Below are 18,866 nucleotides of genomic sequence, written 5' to 3' on the forward strand. Positions count from 1 at the left end.
GCTTCTTGTAGCAACAGATTTGGGGCAAAAGAGCCCTTTACAGAAAGTTATTCTTCTACATACAATTAGGCCATTTTATAAGATTTACATTACTAGTTTATAATCAGTCAGGTCAGCTTAGAATCTTGTTTAGTTACTGAGTTGTAACATTGTAAAGGATAACTTTATCATGCTTGATAATCTGTTATGCCAGTTTTTGTCTAAGGGGAACATCTCATAACACCACTTCCCAAATTTCATGAGGTAAAGTTTTAGAATTTAAATTAAAACTAATAATATATGGATTTGTGTGGCATCTTCCAAAAGAATTAAAAAAAATACAGAATATTTCAGTTAATTGTGAATCAAGCATGGGGATAATTTCACGCAGTGATGAAATTCTGCTTGTTCTAAGGTGAATAATAACAACAGTTCAGTGGTGCATGGCTGTGCTAACAGTAAGAAACAGATGTCATCTGTTTGAAATGGCTAGAGAACTGTTTGGGGAAAATGTGACTGCCAGAGGTAGAATTATCCTAAACACAAGGATTTACTTTCTAATAAATTCCATAAATCCCATTTTGGGGGTATACGTACGCATCTTGTTCACTTAATACTACCTGTTGCTGTAGGAGCAGCAGGGTATTGGGGGGGTTGCTGTGGTTTTTAAGGTTGCATGTATGAATCATGTTCTGGACAAACCTGGCAAAGAACTTACCAGTCTTTTACCTATATGAAAAGCTTTATGGCTCAGCTCACGTTGATGAAGCCAATGAAGAAAATAAACTCCTCTTCCATCAGAGCGTGCTTCAGAATTTAGACTATCTAAAAATTAGTAGGAAAATGCCCTTTATGTGACGCAAGGGCAGAGCCATGGTAGGAACATCAGTCTTTTTCCATTTTCCCACAAAAACAAGGCTCTTGCCACTTGAGGGATAGTCTCTGAACACTCTTTTTGAGACTTTTAGTATTATAGTCTACCAGCTGTGACTTACAATGATAAATTGTTTTGAAGAATGGTTTAGAAAATGAACCCAGGAAAAATGCTGGATAGAGAAGTTTTGGAAAAGTTTTACCAAAAAAAAAAAAAACCCCAACCCTAAATATAGTGTATTGCAGAAACTGAAAATATAACCATTTCAAGTAAGTTTTTTTTCTGTTAACCATTTTGTGATGGCCTCGATGGGCACAGAAGTCTGCAAGTAGTCCAAAGCGCTAGGATTGCTAGTCTCCAAGGCATCCAGCTGGGTTGATACTGGTCCAATATTGTTTATCATCTTCATTTATGATCTGGATGATGGGGAAGAGTGCACCCTCAGCAAGTTTGTGGATGTTACAAAACTGTGAGGAGTGTTTGATAGACCAGATGGGTGTTCCCAGAGGGACCTTGACAGGCTGGAGAAATGGGCCAACAGGATCCTTATGAAGTTCAATGATTAACTGAACCAAGAGAACAGAACTGATATAGTAGGACTTCCCTTTTCAAATCTTTACTCTAATTTTATGTATCGTGATGCAAAAAATTGACTTTTCTAATATCCTCACAAGGTTTTAAAATTTAATGTAGCTATGCATAGAAATATGACTTTGGTATTCTAATGGTTTGTTTCTGTTGCAAAATTTGTATCTTTCTGATTGCTTGATTTTTCAGCAAATCATTTGGTTTGGGTAAATGAAATATCAAACCAACTGTTGCAACTGCACTGTTACTTCTAATTAGACATTCAAAGAGTTTGCTATTTTAGAAATTATGAGAGTTCTACTTACCACTTAATTTATTTTAGGTTCTGTGGTCTTTGGAATTGGGCCATTGGATCTCAGAGGAACCATTCGAGCTTTCATCCATCTTCCCTGCAGCTCCTGTAAGTTTAATGGCCCTTTAAGCTTGTGAAGTTTCTTTTGTTTATCTGGAAGATGTCTGACCCTCTAAATAGGTTTTGTGAACAAGAAGGCCTACTAGAAATCTTTTTTTTTTTTTTTTTTAAAAGCAAATACTATAAGGAGTTATTTTCTCCTTCATCCGTTCCTTTTTGAAGGGAGTGCAAGAACTTAGGTATGCATGGAAAATGCAAAAAATTGATTCACCAATTAATGTCTTAATAAACAAACTTCTTATTTAAGTACAAATGTCCTATAATTTCTTTGTGGCATATTTTATTTCTATCTGTGCTTTTATATAAACTGGAAAGGCATGTTATCACCTAATGGAAAGATTATTCAGGTCATGGCCTCAATATTTTCAGTCCAAAAATGACTTTGGCAATGCAAAATCACTGTGGGCTTCTAAAACTACAAAGTAGGTAAAATGAAGCATTTTTCCTGCCTTTAATGATCATTCTTAAGTACTAAATTGTGAACTAGTGCAAAAGTGTGTATGTGGGGGTATGGTGCGTCTGTGTAGATCCAAGTGTATCTGCATTCCATGTGTTGTAATTGATTAAACAGTAATTTTATTTTGGTTTTAAAACAAGTAGAATTCTAGCAGGTTACTAGTCAATCACTCTAATAGGTTTGCCAAAAAAATTTTCACAATTTCTCCTATATTGTAGCTGCTAGTTAAATATATTATCATCTGCTACTTGTTTCTCAAAGTTTCATATGGGCTTTGAAGAAAGAACATTTAATGGGGTTTGAATTTATTTTTACTATAATTTTATTAAGAACTTTTTACTTTCTAAATCTATAATTTATGTAAATTTACATCTTTGAGATGAAGACTTTTTCATGATTATATGTTGTATTTTCTCAAAGTGTAGGGAAACTGTAACAGTTATTGTGAAATAAGCCCGAAGAAATTAATCATCCATTATAGTGTAGTATTTTTTCTAAAAGGCGAAAGTAGATCTTTTTTAATAGAACATATACATTAAGAATGGTAAAACTTAATGTGAAAAATAAATGTGTTCTTTTTCCCCCCTTTTCTGTATTCTTATGAAAAAAGAACATAGTACTTCAGATTAAGCTGGTTTGAGTTTTCTGTTTCTTCTCAGACTACCTTTTTAATAACCAAGTATGCTATCAGTAACGACATACATGGCATTCTTTGGAAGCGATTCCTTCTGGGGGTGTTTTTTAAATTCTGTTTACAGTTTTTATTCCTAAAGCAGAAGTAAGGAGGGCTTGAGAGATGGTGAGAAGATAAAACTGAGGGAAGTTATGGTTGTGCTGAGAATGTGAATGGCCTCTGTTTGCAGTGTGCTCCTCTTGCAGAGGAACAAAGTCAGTGTCCAAGGTGACATTTCCGTCACTTTTCCAATCGTTCCCTTCTTGAGTCATTCTGGTTTCTTACTTTAACAGATATCTTATTTTTAAAGATATGATTATTATTTGAGCATGAATGGTGTCTACATTCCCTTTCTTTTCTTGTTATTTCTTTTCTGCTTCCTAAGAAGTATTTAGAGAAAATGGAAGTGCATTCTAGTCTTACATACTGTTTATTTGATTACAGGAAGGAATTAAAAGAAGGGGTTATCTTCCTGTTATGTTTTAATTATTTGTACCAAGTCCAAAGCAGTTGTTGCAGCCTTCTTTTTCTTATTATTGCATTCCTTCGAAAATGTCCTCCTCTCACTTCACTTTGGTGTTTGCAGTTTAAGCCATGCAATCTCATTTTGATAAAATGTCATTTAAAAACATCTTCATTCTAAAATTTTACATTTGTGTTGATAAATTACTCCATTTTCCCTAAAAATGGAAGTCTCATTAAACAATTGATCCTTTCAATGTCTACATCAGTATCTTCAATCACTTTCCCAAAATAGTCATCAAAAAGCCTTAAGCTTTATAAAGACTTTTTTCCAGGAAATCGAAACTAGCCATGCAATATTTAATTATTCTTGTCATATAGTGTTTTCTTACTAAAATCGTGAAGGTTAATATCAACCAGAAGTTAGCAGTATTTTCCTTTGCCAGGTTGAGCATTCATACTTGCCAGATTCCACAGATTCCATCATGGGGTTTAAGAAGCTTTTCTTTTTTTTTTCCTTTCTTTTTCTTTTTTTCTTTCTTTTTTTTTTTTTTTTTAGATTATTGGGCTGGATATGCTTACTATCTCAAATATTGGGAGTATTTACTTGTCTGATTAAATGCAGTGAAGCAGGAAATACAGTAATCTAGACTCAGCATTTCTATTAAATTTCATAGAATCATAAAATATTTTAGATCAGAAGGGACCCCTGAAAGTTGTCTAGTTCAACGCTCTGCTCCAAGGGACTTGTCCAGTCCACCTTCATGGTAATAAATGAATAAATTAAAAAGAAAATCTAATTTCCCCAATTCCAACTTGTGTTTGCTGCTTCTTGTCCCTGTCTCTTGTCCCATTGCGGTGCACTTCCCAGAAGGGTCTGGCTCAGTCTTCTGTGTCCTCCATCAGGCAGTTGTAGACAGCAGTAAGGTCTCCTCTTCCCCTTCTCTTCTCCACGCTGAAAAAGGCCAGCTCTCTCCGCCTCTCTTGGTATGTTGTGTTCTTCTTGGTATGTCGAGTTCCTTTACTAGCTTGGTGGCTGTCTGCTAGCCTTGCTTTTTAAGACATTTCTTAGAAATTCATGAAAGCAATTTTGTGAAGGTTGGTTTGGTTTTTTTTTTAGTTTGGGATATGTATATCCTTAGAAGTTTGCTCGGAGAAACAATAAAATACTAAACAGTAATCTTAAATGAATTGAGATTATTTTATGCGACTCTTCAGATGATGACTGTTAATATACATTTGTTAGGTTTATTTAAAATCAGATCATGAAGTAATAGAGGAAGTATTTTTTATCTCTGCTACCCTTCGGTAATGCTGACATGCATTTTCAGTGGAGAACGGTGGTGGAGTGGTGGGGTACTCTGACAGCAGCTTTAATAACTGTCAGTATAAAATGAAGCTTTTTCTTCCATCTTTCTCAAAAACATTTACTGTTTTTTAAGACACAATACCTTTTGTTAAGTAAGCCTCCAGAAATGTTGTCTGGGGTTTTTGTTTTGTTTTGGTATGAGATATGTTCTTGCCTTGTAACTAATTCAGTCATCTGCTGAAATTAGAATTTTACAAAAATATTACTTTAAGGCAAAGACTAAGCATGAGAATTAAAATGAAAGTTAATTTGGGGGAAAAACTCCACAAAATTATTTTCTGCTTATGAAGAAATATCTTTTCAATCTGAACAGCAGTGTACAGTACACAATATTAAAGCATATAGTAATAAAAAAAAGCAAAAATCACACAGTAGAGTAATTTATTCACATTGTGGCATACATTGAGGGCCTACCTATGGAGAATTCCTAGGGAGAAGTCCTAACCTTACTGGAAAAAAAAAAAACAACTCAACAGTATGACTTTAGATAACTTTCAGGGGTTTTTTTCTGCTGTTTTTAAAACATAGTAATTTGTATCTTAAGTCGTGAGCATAAATTTAATTGTATCAAAGTATATGCATACATTTTTCCTTTAGGTTATTTTTACAAAATGCATAGATGTACTACAGCACCAGGTGATAACTGATTGTCATAGACAACCGGACATCTGGTGTTAATGCCGTTGTCTCGGTTTATAAAATACTTATCAGTTATTTTACAGGTCAATGACAAGGAAAGGAAAAAAAGTGCATTCTTCATAAAAATATAAAGAAATACATACTATATTGTAATTTGCAGGGATTTTTGTAACTTAAAGATAGAGACTGTAATAAGTACAAACTGAAAGAAATGGTGATTTTTGTACACGGTATTTCCCAAGAATAAATGCAAAGTAATTAAATGCTATTTGTCCTCTGTTAAATAAAGTAATACAGACTATTGGAAAAAATCCCTGAATAAGAGTAAGAAGTTGTTTAGGAGACTATGGGGGGGAAAGAATGTATTCTTTAACTACAGTATTGAGCTAATTACAGAACAGTATTTTTTTATGTACATAAAAGGCAAACATGACACAGATAAATAGTTCTAGATCTAGTTAAGTGTTTTATATTAGAGTAATGTTTAAAGTTCAGTGATGAGGCAAAATGCATATTTCTAAAACTATTTTAGGTATTTTTCACAGTTCCAGTTATTTACTAACACGTACATAACATAAATGATCACTAAAACAGAGTCCTTAAGTTGTCTGACAGTTTCTTCTATGTTCTTTTTATTCAGTCGTTTGGCCAAACCACTGTTATATCAGGTTGATACTTTAGACTTTGTGTCTGGTTGAATAATATGAGCTTTAGGTGATCAAGGCTATTGCAATTCAGGACCTGTACGGAACTGATCCCTTCAGAACACTAGCGCATGTTTTCTGGGCTTGAAAGTGAGACAAGTTGCAGATGTGTGTTTATATGCTCAGCAAATGAAGTCTTTGAAGACTATACAATACATAATTCACATAATGCAAAAGCACTTAGAAATCCGCTGGTCGAATCATCATGGTTGTGGCTTTGAGAGAGTATCCCGAGCCTTTCCAGTAGTACCACTTGATACCATTGAACTTGTTGTTGTTCTGTCGTAATGGATAATACATTCCGTTGAGGTTAGAAGGACCACATGCATCAAACCACCATCCTGCAAGACAGAAAACAAAGAAAAACATCAGCAGAGGTAATTTTCAAAATAGTATATAAGGACACTTTGTTGTCCTGAAATGAGAAAGAAATCTAACCCCAGGTTTTCATTCTTACTATTTGGAAGTGTCAGTATAAAATACTTGCCTCAAATTCAGAAAAGAAAGGTATTTATGTATTAACTACATATTCTTGAAGCTTATGTAATATATTGTAGTTTAAAATTGAGACGGCAAGGTGTTCAATCAAGCTTAATTTATAATTGCTATCAAACATTATTGTTGGCAGTCTGAGGGCATAGTTCAACTTGTGCTACAATGATACTGAGTTGTCTCTGGTTCTTATCTGCTCTTTGGTAAATTTCTGTTCTTCACAGATTTGAACTCCTTTCTTAATTCTTTTTAGAGGATTAATTCAGTTATCTGTTTCGGTTCTCTGCGCAGATCAGTTCAAAACCTCTCTGCTGAAACTTGGTAAGAAGGAAAAGGAGAAAAAAGCTGCCCAAACTTATTTTGTATCCTTATGGCCCTGACCTGTTAGTGGGTCATAAGGAAAATTTATTTTTATTAATAAGATAATATTTTTATACTTCTGTTATGATGGCGATAATGTGTGTGTTCTGTTTTGCAGGGCAGTAATCCAATTATCCTTTTGGATAAACTGAAGCTGTCTTTTGTCTTGCAACTTGTGCTATAGGGAAATGAACCATTGCTTAAGAGATAACAGGAAGAGAAGTCAAATTCACAAAGCAGTTGTTTACATTTCAGAATGTGGAATTCTAGATTGACAAATTACGGAATGGCTTGTGTGGTTCCAGATAAATATATCACCTAAGCCTCCAATAACTAGTGAACAATCATTAGAAGAATGTAGATATCTCATGTATGTGGTGTATCTTTGCCATTTCGTAATTAGATTGAAATACGGAATTAAATACTTGTACCCTTCCTTGGCATGTACAGTATACAGCAGCTTTTGGGGCTTCTCTTCTCTGCATAGTTAGGGAAAGAGTTTGTGCCTAAAGAATCAGGAGCCATTTCACTGACAAACTGACTCTCTAAAACAGGTTTTTGGGGGAGAGTTAAATGTTTTGATATCTGAATGTTCTCTCGTTCCTTGGAAGAAGAATCTGCTGTCTCTCTGATTAGTTCCACAATTACAAACTTTCTTGTACACCTACTCTAGAGACTTTTTTCCCTCCAGTTTTAACTTCTTGTTTTACTTTAACTAACCTTTGTCAAATGATAAAATATTTCATTTGGAGTCACCCTACTAGTGTTTCTATCTGTGAGTTTTGGACTTCTTCAATAGTCAAAATTTACTAAGTCAAAATTATCACTATTTATCTCATAGACAATTTCAGTGCCAATAAAAATAGGAAGACCGAGAAACAAAAAAACATTCCTACCTCCTGTTAGCATTTGTGAACATTTGCAAATACATTTGTCATTGTCTGCATCCTTTGTGCTAAAATCATTTCCTGGTTGGCTTATACTACTTATTTTGCCCGCTGTCCCAGTAAGTCCTTTAAGGTAGATCCTGTAGGAGTGAGGAATGGAAAAACAATTATTATGGGGAAGTTAATGGTAGCTGATCTGCAAAATAATGATGGAATAGTTTGCAATAAATATCCTGTTCAAAGAGTTGAGTTCTCTTCTGGCCAATGTACTGTACTGCTGTAAGCTGTTTTGCAGCATGTTTTCGTATAAGCAGAAATGGTCAGCACAATAATCTAATAAACAGCCTCCACATTTGTAGAGATGACTGTTTAGTTCATGTCATATAAGAAGAAAATGAGAGCAGGTAGATAAGAACTCCTGGATTTTTTCATACAGATCATGCATTTCTTAATACTGTAAGTACAGTGTGTGCAATTATTTTTTTAATCAAGTTCAAAAGTTTAAACCAAAACTTTTTTGATTCCTATTTTGCTGTTAGCAAAACATGGCAATGTAGCATTACAACTTTGCATCTATGAGAGATAATAGCATTACCTGGATTACTAATTCCCACTAGTAACTGATATTTTAGGAGTTCCTCAATATTTCCCTTTCTACTTTCCTAATTACTCTTCCTTTTCACATCCTTCATAGATTTATTAATGTTACGTCATCACAGGTATTTAAGTTTGCTTCCGTTCCCTGGTAAGGAAAGCTTTCAGTGAGGCTGCTGCCGTTTGGTTCTGCTTACACAGGTGCAGATGCAGTCTCAGTGGGGAGAGACACAGAGCACCGAACTAGGGAGGCGATTACACAGCTATTACTGTGTTACCTTGAATTGGAAGGACTTGAACCCTCTGCTCCCACAGTATCTCTTTGGTGATTGCATTTCTGTATCAAATAGCTCGTCCTTCTCAGAGGTATTCTATTTGCTTAAGGAGGAGATCTGACTCTGTGAGGAGAATTAACTTGTCCCTGGATCAGTCTTCATCTTGCATGTAATTCTCTGCTTATGATAGAAGTTGTCTTTGGTAGTTTAACAGATTATTTTAAGCCATTTTATATTCCCTATTTGAAGATATTAAGAATGAATGAATTTTATTTCATTTAGGTTTCAAAAGATCAGCTCATTACAGATTTTCTCAAAAATCTCAAAGTTAAATATTCTGGTTTTTCTTAAGCTGAGTTCAAAATTCTGTAAGCCAGTTTCTAACATAAATGGTATTAAAGGTTCCAAGTATAATGTCTGAGCCTAGGCTTGATTTTCAAATACCATCTGAAGTCTAATGTAAGCAGAGTATTATTCATTTATTATTATTATTATTCCATTTTTAAAAGTACAGCTTAGTATAACGGAAGATGAGAGGCAGTGGATGTAAATTGAAATGAGGGGCTCTGACTGGATATCAGGAAAACATTTTTCACCATGAGGACAGACAAGCAGTGGAATAGGTTGCGCAATCTCCACCTTTGGAAGTTATCAAGACCCAAGTGGATGAAGCCCTCAGCAGCCTGGTCTGACCTTACAGCTTTGAGATCAGGAAGTTTGACTCAAACTAAGTGCATTCTGATCTCAATTTTTCTATAAATCTGTGAAATTTCAGTTTTATGGCTCAACTCATAATCTTTCCAGCATTCAGAATGTATTAATGTTTTTAATGTAACGGAAGATGCTCTTAATTGAATACTTTCTTAGGTTTATTCTCTTCATAATGTTAAATATATTCTTTAAACCACTGCTTTTTATGATGCATTCCATGTTTGGTTGCATATTAAAATAAAGTATCTATTTACAGACAACCATCTTAGTTTTCAGTAATTATTTTTTAATATTGTAAATGGACAAGGGTAATGACCCATTTTGCAAAGGTTGCCTTTATAAGTATTTTAAAGCATTACTTTAAAAAAAATCTCTGCTGTAGATTCTGACTGTTTCCAGATGAAAAAATATTTGCTTTGGAATTGAGACAACTGTATACTACAAAGGCATTAAGATCTAACGTTTGGGGCCGGGGGTGAGGAGGGGAGATGCTGATAGTTTTGGATTGCTTTGCATATAAGATTTGAGTTGAAATAACAGCATCAGTTCTCTCAGGTGTCAGATTGACTTTGTTTACAACAAATAGTGCTAGAAATCTTAGAGGAATTCATTTTAATTTAGACAATTTTTCCGTCCAGTCACCTAAAGATCCCTGAATCTGTAAGATTCTTATGAAGAAACATTTCATGGACCATGTAGTAGGAAAGCATCTGTTATACTGTAGAGACTCTAGTTTCTTCTATAACCAATTGAACAATATCTACTGAATTTACAGAGAGCCTGGACAATGAAGTATGAACTCCCCATATATTTCAGCTGTGGCCGATACTATTTCAAATGTATAATACTATGATAATATTTATTTATATACAAAATATTTATTTAAAATGTATATTATTTCCTATTTTAACCAAATATGTAAGAAGAAATTGTGAAGCTTTACATTTTACGGAATGATGGGCGCTTAAGTAATAGGTTCATTAAATTCTGGTGTTCAAATTGACATGTTTGTTGGGGGGTGAGACTGGACATTTGCTATTAGCTTCATTTTCACAGGTAGGAGAGTTATTCTTTGAGAGTCCAAGCCAGTGGGTCACGGAAGGAGAAGGTAGCATTGCCTCAGTGTACTCTTCATGACAACAGACCCAGCTCCTATTAGCCACTGGCTTAAGTGGAAAATCTCCTTGCAGTATTATTCATCTTAGTCATCCACTTTCCAGAAATGTATTTATTGTGGGAAATCGGGATTTGATAGCAACTGCAGAGAGGTTCCTATTGCCCTGAAGACTGTGCGTTGACATCTGCTATATTGGCACATATATCCTATCTTATACCATACCATCTCTTCACCTTTGTGCATCTTGTGTGTTACATTCACCCAGTGTGCACTAGTAAAATACACATTCTCTCCATTGGAAAAAAAATTATTGTTTTAGGCAAGAGGTGAAAAATGGAGGAAATATTATTTTCTGAGTGAACTGAAAAATAGTCATAATTTTTATGAAATAAGGTCATGAATCTACACAGTCTAGACTGATTATTATCAGATCTTTTTTATTCAGATCTGATTTTTCCGCTTACCTGTATTTTAGTTCTTCACTTGCTAGAGAGAAGTGGTCATACAATGAATATGCTTCATTTCCTTCCCAGTCTTTCAGTTGTATCTTAAGAACGTAACGCTTCTGATTAGTCAGTTGAGAGACAAACTCATTTCCCAGCCAGTACTCCCCAGCAGGATCACCAAATCCCTGTAATTCAAGTTGTATATTTAAATAGCTTTGTTTTGGTTTTTTTCTGAGTTTGAAATGATCGCTTTATCAGTTTTTAGGTTTAATAGTTTTCATTCTGTCAACTAAGAATTTTACTGTGTCTGTGAGGGTTATAGATCTGTAATATTTCAAAAAGTTAATTTCAGCAAAGACAAACTGAGGAATTTGAAATCGTGAATCAATATTACTTAGTAGATTTGGAGCAGTTTCTACTGTTGCCACTAGAAACACAAATATAAATAACTCAAAAAATGTGTACATATCATGGAACAGTTGATTAAAGGAAAGTGAGGTTTCTCTTTAAAAACAAACATCACACTTGCAAGTCTGCTTAGGCAAACAACTTGTACTGCTGTGACATTTTCTAAATGAACATCTAAGGACAAAGACAACTTTTTAAACCTGCTTACATTCTAAGGATGCTATCAGTGTAACTTTATTATATGAGATTTCAGATAATAATAACCAATATTAAGGTTTCAGAAAACATCGTTTACCATCTTGTACTCTCTCCATGTCCGGTGGAAGTCCACACTGCCATCTTCACGTCTCTGAATAACTGTCCAACCTCCTCCACCAGTTTCCATGTCACAGTAGGCCTACCAGAGGAAGTGTGTAACAGCGTAAGCCCATGCAGTCATGGGAAAACAGAAACACAAAGCATGTACTTCGCATAATTCTATATAGTGGCAAGTTTTAAAGTGTCCAAATGCAAAATGTGCATTAACCTAAAAATGCTGGGTTTCATAGCTTTCATGCAAATCCGTTGTGGTTGTCCACAAAGAAATGGGATTCCTCAGTGGATATCAGGCTTAACAGAACACAAATGACACCTTGAAAATAGCTGATAGCTGGTGTTAAAGGGAGAAAAAAATGAATGTAGATTCTGATTCTGTACTTCCCTCTAGCACTGATATTTTTGTGAGTTTCCCGATGAAATATTTCCCCTAAAAGTTGTTTTCACTTCTCCATCTTTTTTGTGAGAAACCCATTCAAATTTCCCATGGCTTGTCAGAGTATACATACTGTTAAATTCAGGCAGTGAGCAAACTGAAATATGTTTTTATTTCCACTGTCATTGTTCAACGCCTTTGCAGATGTTCTGACCCCAAAGTTAAATCTAAGTGTAGAACAATTAATTATTATCTGAATGTTAAATCTTGAAGACATGTTATTATACAAACTGCGATGAATATATTATATTCTAGAACAAAAAAGTAACAACTATCAGATGTTTCCATATATTCATAAATCGTCTTTGATTTACGAAGTTATTGCTAAACATTCGAAAGGATTAACACGTAATAGGCAGTTCACTGAACAGAGTTTTAGAATACCCAATAAAGGCACCCCTGGCACAGTAAAATTCAAATTTATAGGTGACTTGTTCAGTCAATCTCCTTCTACATTAAAATAGAAAGTGACTGATTTAAATAGAATTCTGGTGTATGTTCACTGTAGTGGCAGAGATAAAAGGTATTACTGAAGGTGCCAATACACTGGGGAGATACTGATGGAAAAAAAACCTTTTGAAAATTTAGATGGAATTTTTGAGTGATGTTTGGGAGAAATAGGTGATAAATTAACAAGAAAGTCTTGTGAATATGTGAATATTTAGGACCATTTTTCTTGAGAAAGGATTTTAAATTGTTGCATCTAATTCTGCTTTTCTGTAACTAGCAGAATTTAAAAGTGTGAAGTCAGTGGAGTTAAGCTGGTGTGAAATAGTGTAATGAAAGTCAAACTGAAATCAGTATCTGTTTAAATTGCATGTTAGTACTGATATTAATTTTAAGAAAAATCTTAAATTTCTTGTACAAGTATTCCTGTCTGGAGAGTTCACAGTTAATGCTTTAGGGTCTCTCATTTGGAAGTTTAATATTTAATTTTTTTACCACTTTCTGCCAAGATACTGAAGTTCTATATCCTCTTCAGAATTATTTCACATCTTTGAAAAGTTTTTAAATTATAGTTTGAGGATTAAACTATGTTAACTTCTAACCTGTATTCTAGATCTTCCATCAAATAAGTGAAGTTGCATCTTCCCTTTCAGTAGTGAGGCCAAGATTTGGCTTCTTACACTTTGATAGGATATTTCATCTGTGCAGATTGATTAAAAGAAACCACCTAGACTGGAGTGTTTTCTTATGAATTTTGATGTTTCCTTCTTTGTTTAAAAAAATCTCTCAGTGATATTCCTTCTTACCTAACTTACTACTGCTGCTTGTCACAATATGCCTATAAATGCCCCAAATCATGACTGAATGACACTGAACCTGTATGTCTTTTTCATCCTCTTCTACAGGAGACTGTCTCAGCAGTGTTAGCAGACAGCAGTTTTGAGTTCTTCGAACTGTTAGACATCCTGGAAACTCACTAAAAAAGTGGGACTTCAGAGAAGCCAGAGTTTCCTTCTGTCCTGTGGCAGTGTTTTGTGCATCTTCTTAGGAAGAAGAGCATGCTCCTTACTAAATTTTCAATATAGCTGGCTCTTTTAGGGTTTGCATGTATTTCTGTGTATGTGTATGGTACATATGTTATACACACACATATATTTACATGCATCAGACAGGGTATTTACAGTGCAAGCAGTGGCATATATACTGTTTAAAGACTTTTGAAAGGAAAGAAAGCCCTTAGAGCTGCAAATAATAAACATATTAGTGTTTCAGTAGGCTGTAACACATTGGAAATCTGAAGCAGATACTGTATTTTGAGGTTGTATCTAGACTGTCTGTTCAACATCAGAGAATCCTGAGACATTCAACTGGAGATTTTTAGGAAAGATAAAAAAAGAAAGAAAAGAGTTGGATTAGGGATTACTTGTTAAAGTATGTCATGTGAATGGAATTTAATTGAAAGCAACTTTAATTTGTACTGATGTATGCAATTCCTTGCACCTCATAGCCTGTTTTTTGTTTGATTTTACTAACCTCTGTATTTAATGACTGATAAAGATTTGGTAATAGCATATAAATTAAATTTAGTAAAAATAAAAATTGCCTTGAAAAGGAAAGGTTGAAGATAGGGTATTGTAAAAGATGATCAATCTGTTTTAGAAAGCTAATTCATGGGATGTTTAATGCCTATGAGAAAATTAATTTCCACAGGAGGCTATGAAGAGGGGTACTAGGGATGGGCTAAAGCAGATGCAGATACTTTTTATTAAGCATCGCTACAAGTTAAAATGCTGATTTAACAGTGGTCAAATATCATTGGCTGTAGAGAAAGTTGTCGACTCTGAAGCTTCACCCCCTGAAAGGACAGTATAAGCAGCCAGACTGAGAATAGAACTGTTTCACCCTTCTCTGAAACACGTAGTTTTTAACCACTTACAGAGGGAGGCCAGATATTAATTTACATGGGCCACTGGTCCAGTCTGATATTGCTATTGTAGACGTTAGTTGATGGTTTTGAATGTTACATTCAATTTCCTTGATGCCTATCATCTAAATATCAATTCAGCTGGAATTATTACTTTGAAGATATAAATGCTTTAAAATAGCACTTTAATTAGTTCTAATGAGATGAAAATATTCTCAAACAGTGAATGACTGTGAATGTCTTACATAAAATGTTCCTGTTACAGCCAGTATCCATTTTGTATGTGAATGGTAAGACAACTAGCTTTTATAGACACTATAGACTCTTTGGGATAAATGCTGGGGTACTGCAAATTTGTTCCCGAAGGGAGAAGCAATTTAGTAGGAACTGAAACACATAATAAGAAATTGAAGAATAGAAGTCTATAAAAATCTCGCGTAGATTTTTCTTACCAGTAATGATTTTATAAAGTTTATGTGAATTTGGGAGTATAATTTTTCCACACCAAAAATTTCATGTCAGCCATCTGTAAGTACTTTTAAAAGATGCCACTTTTATGGCCTTAGGAAGGGAAATCCTTTTCTTTCTTGGGTGGAAAGTGTGGCACAGGCAACGGGAATGTACTGGTTACATCATCTCCTTCTAGTGTCTTAGTAACTGTTTTAAAAGATGAGATTATTGCTGTTTGAGATTTCAGTGTATGGTTTCTAAATGCTGTACTTCGTGGTTGCACACTTGCTCCCCTGAACTAGCTAAGAAGTGAAAATTCTTTTTAGCACCTATTAGGTAAGCATCATACAGCAAAATGTTTTGCTTTCAGGCTTGACTGGCAATTCAGAACCCATCTTTCAAGCCCTCACACATGCAGCTTTGCTTATGAAATCATTCTTTGCTTTCCAGATCATTTCCCTAGAAATCAATTCTCTGACTACTTACTGTAAAACTAGGAACTTCAAATTTACATACACACTGATTTTTCATTTGGGAAAAAATAAAGTCAATGAAGAAAAATGGCAGTAAAGATTACAGAAAGAAAATTAATGAAATAAGTTGATCTATTTTTATTACTCTTTACTAAAAATACTTAAGTGAATGATGTATATTTATCAGTAATTTTAAGGAGGGAGATGGGCTATTCAGTAAAATGAAGATTAAGGAAAAGATTTGCTTAGTTTAAAATAAACACAATAAATTGCTGTGTCAGTCTGCAGAGGGAACAATTTCTTTATGATGTATGTGAAAGATGAGGGGAGAGGAAGCATTTATTTGGACTATAACTTCTTTTTTTAAAAAAAAAAATCATCATTCTCCAGTAAAATGATATGCATGTAAGGCCTTCTCTAACACTCATTACTAGAACAGAACTCTTCTGACCTTTCAGCCTAGCCTAGGTTTTATATTCAAAAGGAAGAAATGTAACATTTCATAAAACTAATAAAAATAGATACCAAGATTAGGCAGGCAGCAGGAGTCTTCAAACAGATGCCAAAAAGAATAAAGAGATTAGCCTCTTAAATTACCACAAATTGGCAGGGGGAATATTTGATTCATCTTGTGAACTGCTTCAGTACTTACAGTTCTAGCAGCTGCAGCACTGTGAGAGCCAAGGTCAGCTGTTTATGTTTTTCACCTTCAGCTAAAGATCAGTGCTGTAGTTTTGAAAATGCTGTAATGTACGTGTAACCAGAAGTAGCCCCCTTTCCAAAGATGATAGGCACGTAAGCTGTGAGCAGTCAATTTGACGTCTTCACTGTCTAGGAAGTTGACTTTCAGAGCAAGTAATTTTTCTTCTTTTTTCTTGGATATTTGGGGCATAAGTGTTTTCAGACCTACTTTCTGAATGAAGATCCACTACAGTTCTTATACAAAAGCAAGTGCAGTTGCCACATCAGTGCAGTGTCCCTTTGCATCACTTCTGGCTGTCGTCTGAGCACTTTTGAGTCATGATGCTCAATGATTTTGTATTCTGCTACCTCTAGCTCCTAGAGATGTGACTAGATAAGAATTGCGGTCTTAATTTCCTTTTTCCGGAAAAAATAACTACACGTGTGGTTTATAATGTAATTTAACCTAATACCAAAAGAAAAGACATTGTCTGAAAAAGACAGACAATGTAAAATTCACAAAAAAAAAAAAAAAAATCTGACCTCGTACTGTATCGGAGAAGCTATGAAGCTATGGATATGCTCCTTTTTAATGTTTGGGGTTGGAAACAATTTGTGTAGGTGTATTTTAAATGTAAGGTCCATGGCATGGGCTGCTTTTGAAATGACTAGCTAGTTGTCTGGATGATCACTTTTTAGGAAAGTTATGCCAAACCATTTTCTTGGTAAATTCAAATTTGCCCAAATCGCTTTCTGCAAGAAAGTTTTGGTTAAAAAGGCCTTGGCTTGGAATGTGTGTCGGTTCTGGGACAAAAATTCAGCTCAACAGGGGTGAAAATGGGGAAGAGCTTAGCCACTGCTTCAGCCACTGTTTTAAGATTCGGGGTGATTCATTGGCAATAGTTGTGATTAACGGCTGAGCTAATATATTAGGGTCATCCAGACTCAACTCTTCTGCCTGGCTAAGACCAGGAGAGGTTAATTGGTTCAGGTGACTGCTGTAAACATGAAGCTATCGACTTGTCATGGGTTTGCCTCTGCCATTTTTCCTTGTGTCAGCAGTCTTTTGCTGTTTTTCCTCAGTGTTTTTAAAAGGACTTAGCTTTTGTCCTAGTGCAGAACAGGAAAGCTTGAAAGCTTGAAAATATTAATGGAATGAAATAATTGTTTTCCACTCAGCTCTCGTATGTAATTCTTTAGCTTTGGATTATGATGGGAGACAAATTAGTAAAGTGGGATCAGTTACAGATTACACAGAAGTTGTTTATAAGCCTGTTGGGAGGTCAGAAGGTGTTACAACAGGAAAAGACAAAAACATAAACAGCAGCGCAGCACTTTTGGCAAATAAAAAAGGTCATTCTGTTTCCTGGTCCGTGTGGCCATCCACATCATAAACAGTTGAAAACGTTGTAAGGTGTTGATTATCCCTAAACCTTCACTTCTCCTGACAACTCCTCTTATGCATTTGTATTTGTATAAAAAATCTGCATCAGATTAAAACTTTTTAGTCTCTTATTTTTCATGTCATATAGTAAGTAAAACCTTCACTGTCTTTTTAAGTGTCTTTTTCATTCTATCTGAAGTGGGCAGAATAAGATTGAAATTCTTTAATATTATTAAAAGAATTACTGATTTAATTAAATTATTACATTTTAACTACTTTTTTTAACCTAGTCAATTACCAAAATGGGTATTTTTGTTAAGTGATTTAAGCCTCCATGTTCAAATGTAAAGCATTTCATATTTTATAGTCTAGGAAATTTGTGACTGTACTTTTGTTTCAGTGATAGAATATTTTAGTAGGTTTTAGTTTCGTAGAAATGTGTGTTACTCTGGCTTCTCAGATCATATAAATTGCCTAAACATTTATGGCTTTGAAAATGCAGTGCTAAAGTTTACGACAGAAATTTTCATTCTGTAATATAGCACGCACTTGTGCCTGCTTTTAGAAAATATGTATGCTCTGTATATTATATTTGATAGTAAAACTGAAACCAAAGGTAAAAGCTTGCAACAAGTAATATTAAGACATTCAAGGAATGTAACCGTTCCTGAGTTGTCTAACAAAGACTGCTGCAATCTCTTACTTTAGAGCTGCAGTAGCTTGCATTTCTTTTAGCATTTAAAATTGTGAATGTAGATATCGATGCTATTTAAATACCATTCTGCTTCATGTGTAATAAAGCACTTTATTGCATCTTATGTAACTAATTTTCTTGTGAAACAGATGTATTGACTATAGACTAGAGTATTCCAAAGGAAAACCAGCCTCTTTTCTTTTTATTTTTCTCAAGAGAGACAGACTGCAGATATCATCATTTCTCTAGATATCATCTGAAAAAATTGCAGGATTTATGTATTGTATTTTATAGAACTTACCAAACAAATTGCTTATTACCTTTAGTTGAGAGCTTTGTAACAGTAAAGATCACAAAGTCTAGCTTGGGCTAGATGAAGTTCTGGCACTTCAAAGACTAGTCACTGCTGAACTTAATTTCTAAACCTTCACTATCAAGACTTGCTTTCTCTGTCAGAGTTTTACCAATTGCTTTTCCAGATGGGGCCTCATTTTTCTCTGCTTTTGTACATTTTCTGTTAGTTTTTTTTCCCCTAAGTATTTCTGATATAATAAACTAGAGCCTTAGGAATTCCATAAAATACTTCATTTTTTCTAAGGAAGCATCTACTATATG

The 18,866-nt window shown here is 34.5% G+C and overlaps 2 protein-coding genes across 5 annotated transcripts in view; one reads left to right on the plus strand and one right to left on the minus strand.

Annotated features, from left to right (window-relative positions):
- Window positions 1-18,866, plus strand: part of MCPH1 (microcephalin 1) — a 130,908-nt gene that overhangs the window by 45,600 nt on the left and 66,442 nt on the right. For 2 of the 3 annotated variants that reach the window (XM_069805939.1, XM_069805941.1), the window contains one exon: window positions 1,764-1,841. In XM_069805939.1, the coding sequence (XP_069662040.1) occupies window positions 1,764-1,841 (78 nt within the window). Of the gene's footprint in view, window positions 1-1,763; window positions 1,842-4,316; window positions 4,608-18,866 lie in introns of those variants that run through there. The other variant, XM_069805940.1, reaches the window with a different exon arrangement.
- ANGPT2 (angiopoietin 2) overlaps window positions 5,179-18,866 on the minus strand; it is a 43,951-nt gene continuing 30,263 nt past the window's right edge. For both annotated transcript variants that reach the window (XM_069805943.1, XM_009922954.2), the window contains 4 exons: window positions 11,743-11,844; window positions 11,058-11,224; window positions 7,906-8,036; window positions 5,179-6,498 (listed from right to left, as the gene is read on the minus strand). In XM_069805943.1, the coding sequence (XP_069662044.1) occupies window positions 6,338-6,498; window positions 7,906-8,036; window positions 11,058-11,224; window positions 11,743-11,844 (561 nt within the window). In that variant the 3' untranslated portion in view covers window positions 5,179-6,337. The remainder of the gene's footprint in view (window positions 6,499-7,905; window positions 8,037-11,057; window positions 11,225-11,742; window positions 11,845-18,866) is intronic.

The sequence above is a fragment of the Haliaeetus albicilla genome, chromosome 18 (genome assembly GCF_947461875.1).
Source record: "Haliaeetus albicilla chromosome 18, bHalAlb1.1, whole genome shotgun sequence".
Classification (NCBI taxonomy): Eukaryota; Metazoa; Chordata; class Aves; order Accipitriformes; family Accipitridae; genus Haliaeetus; species Haliaeetus albicilla.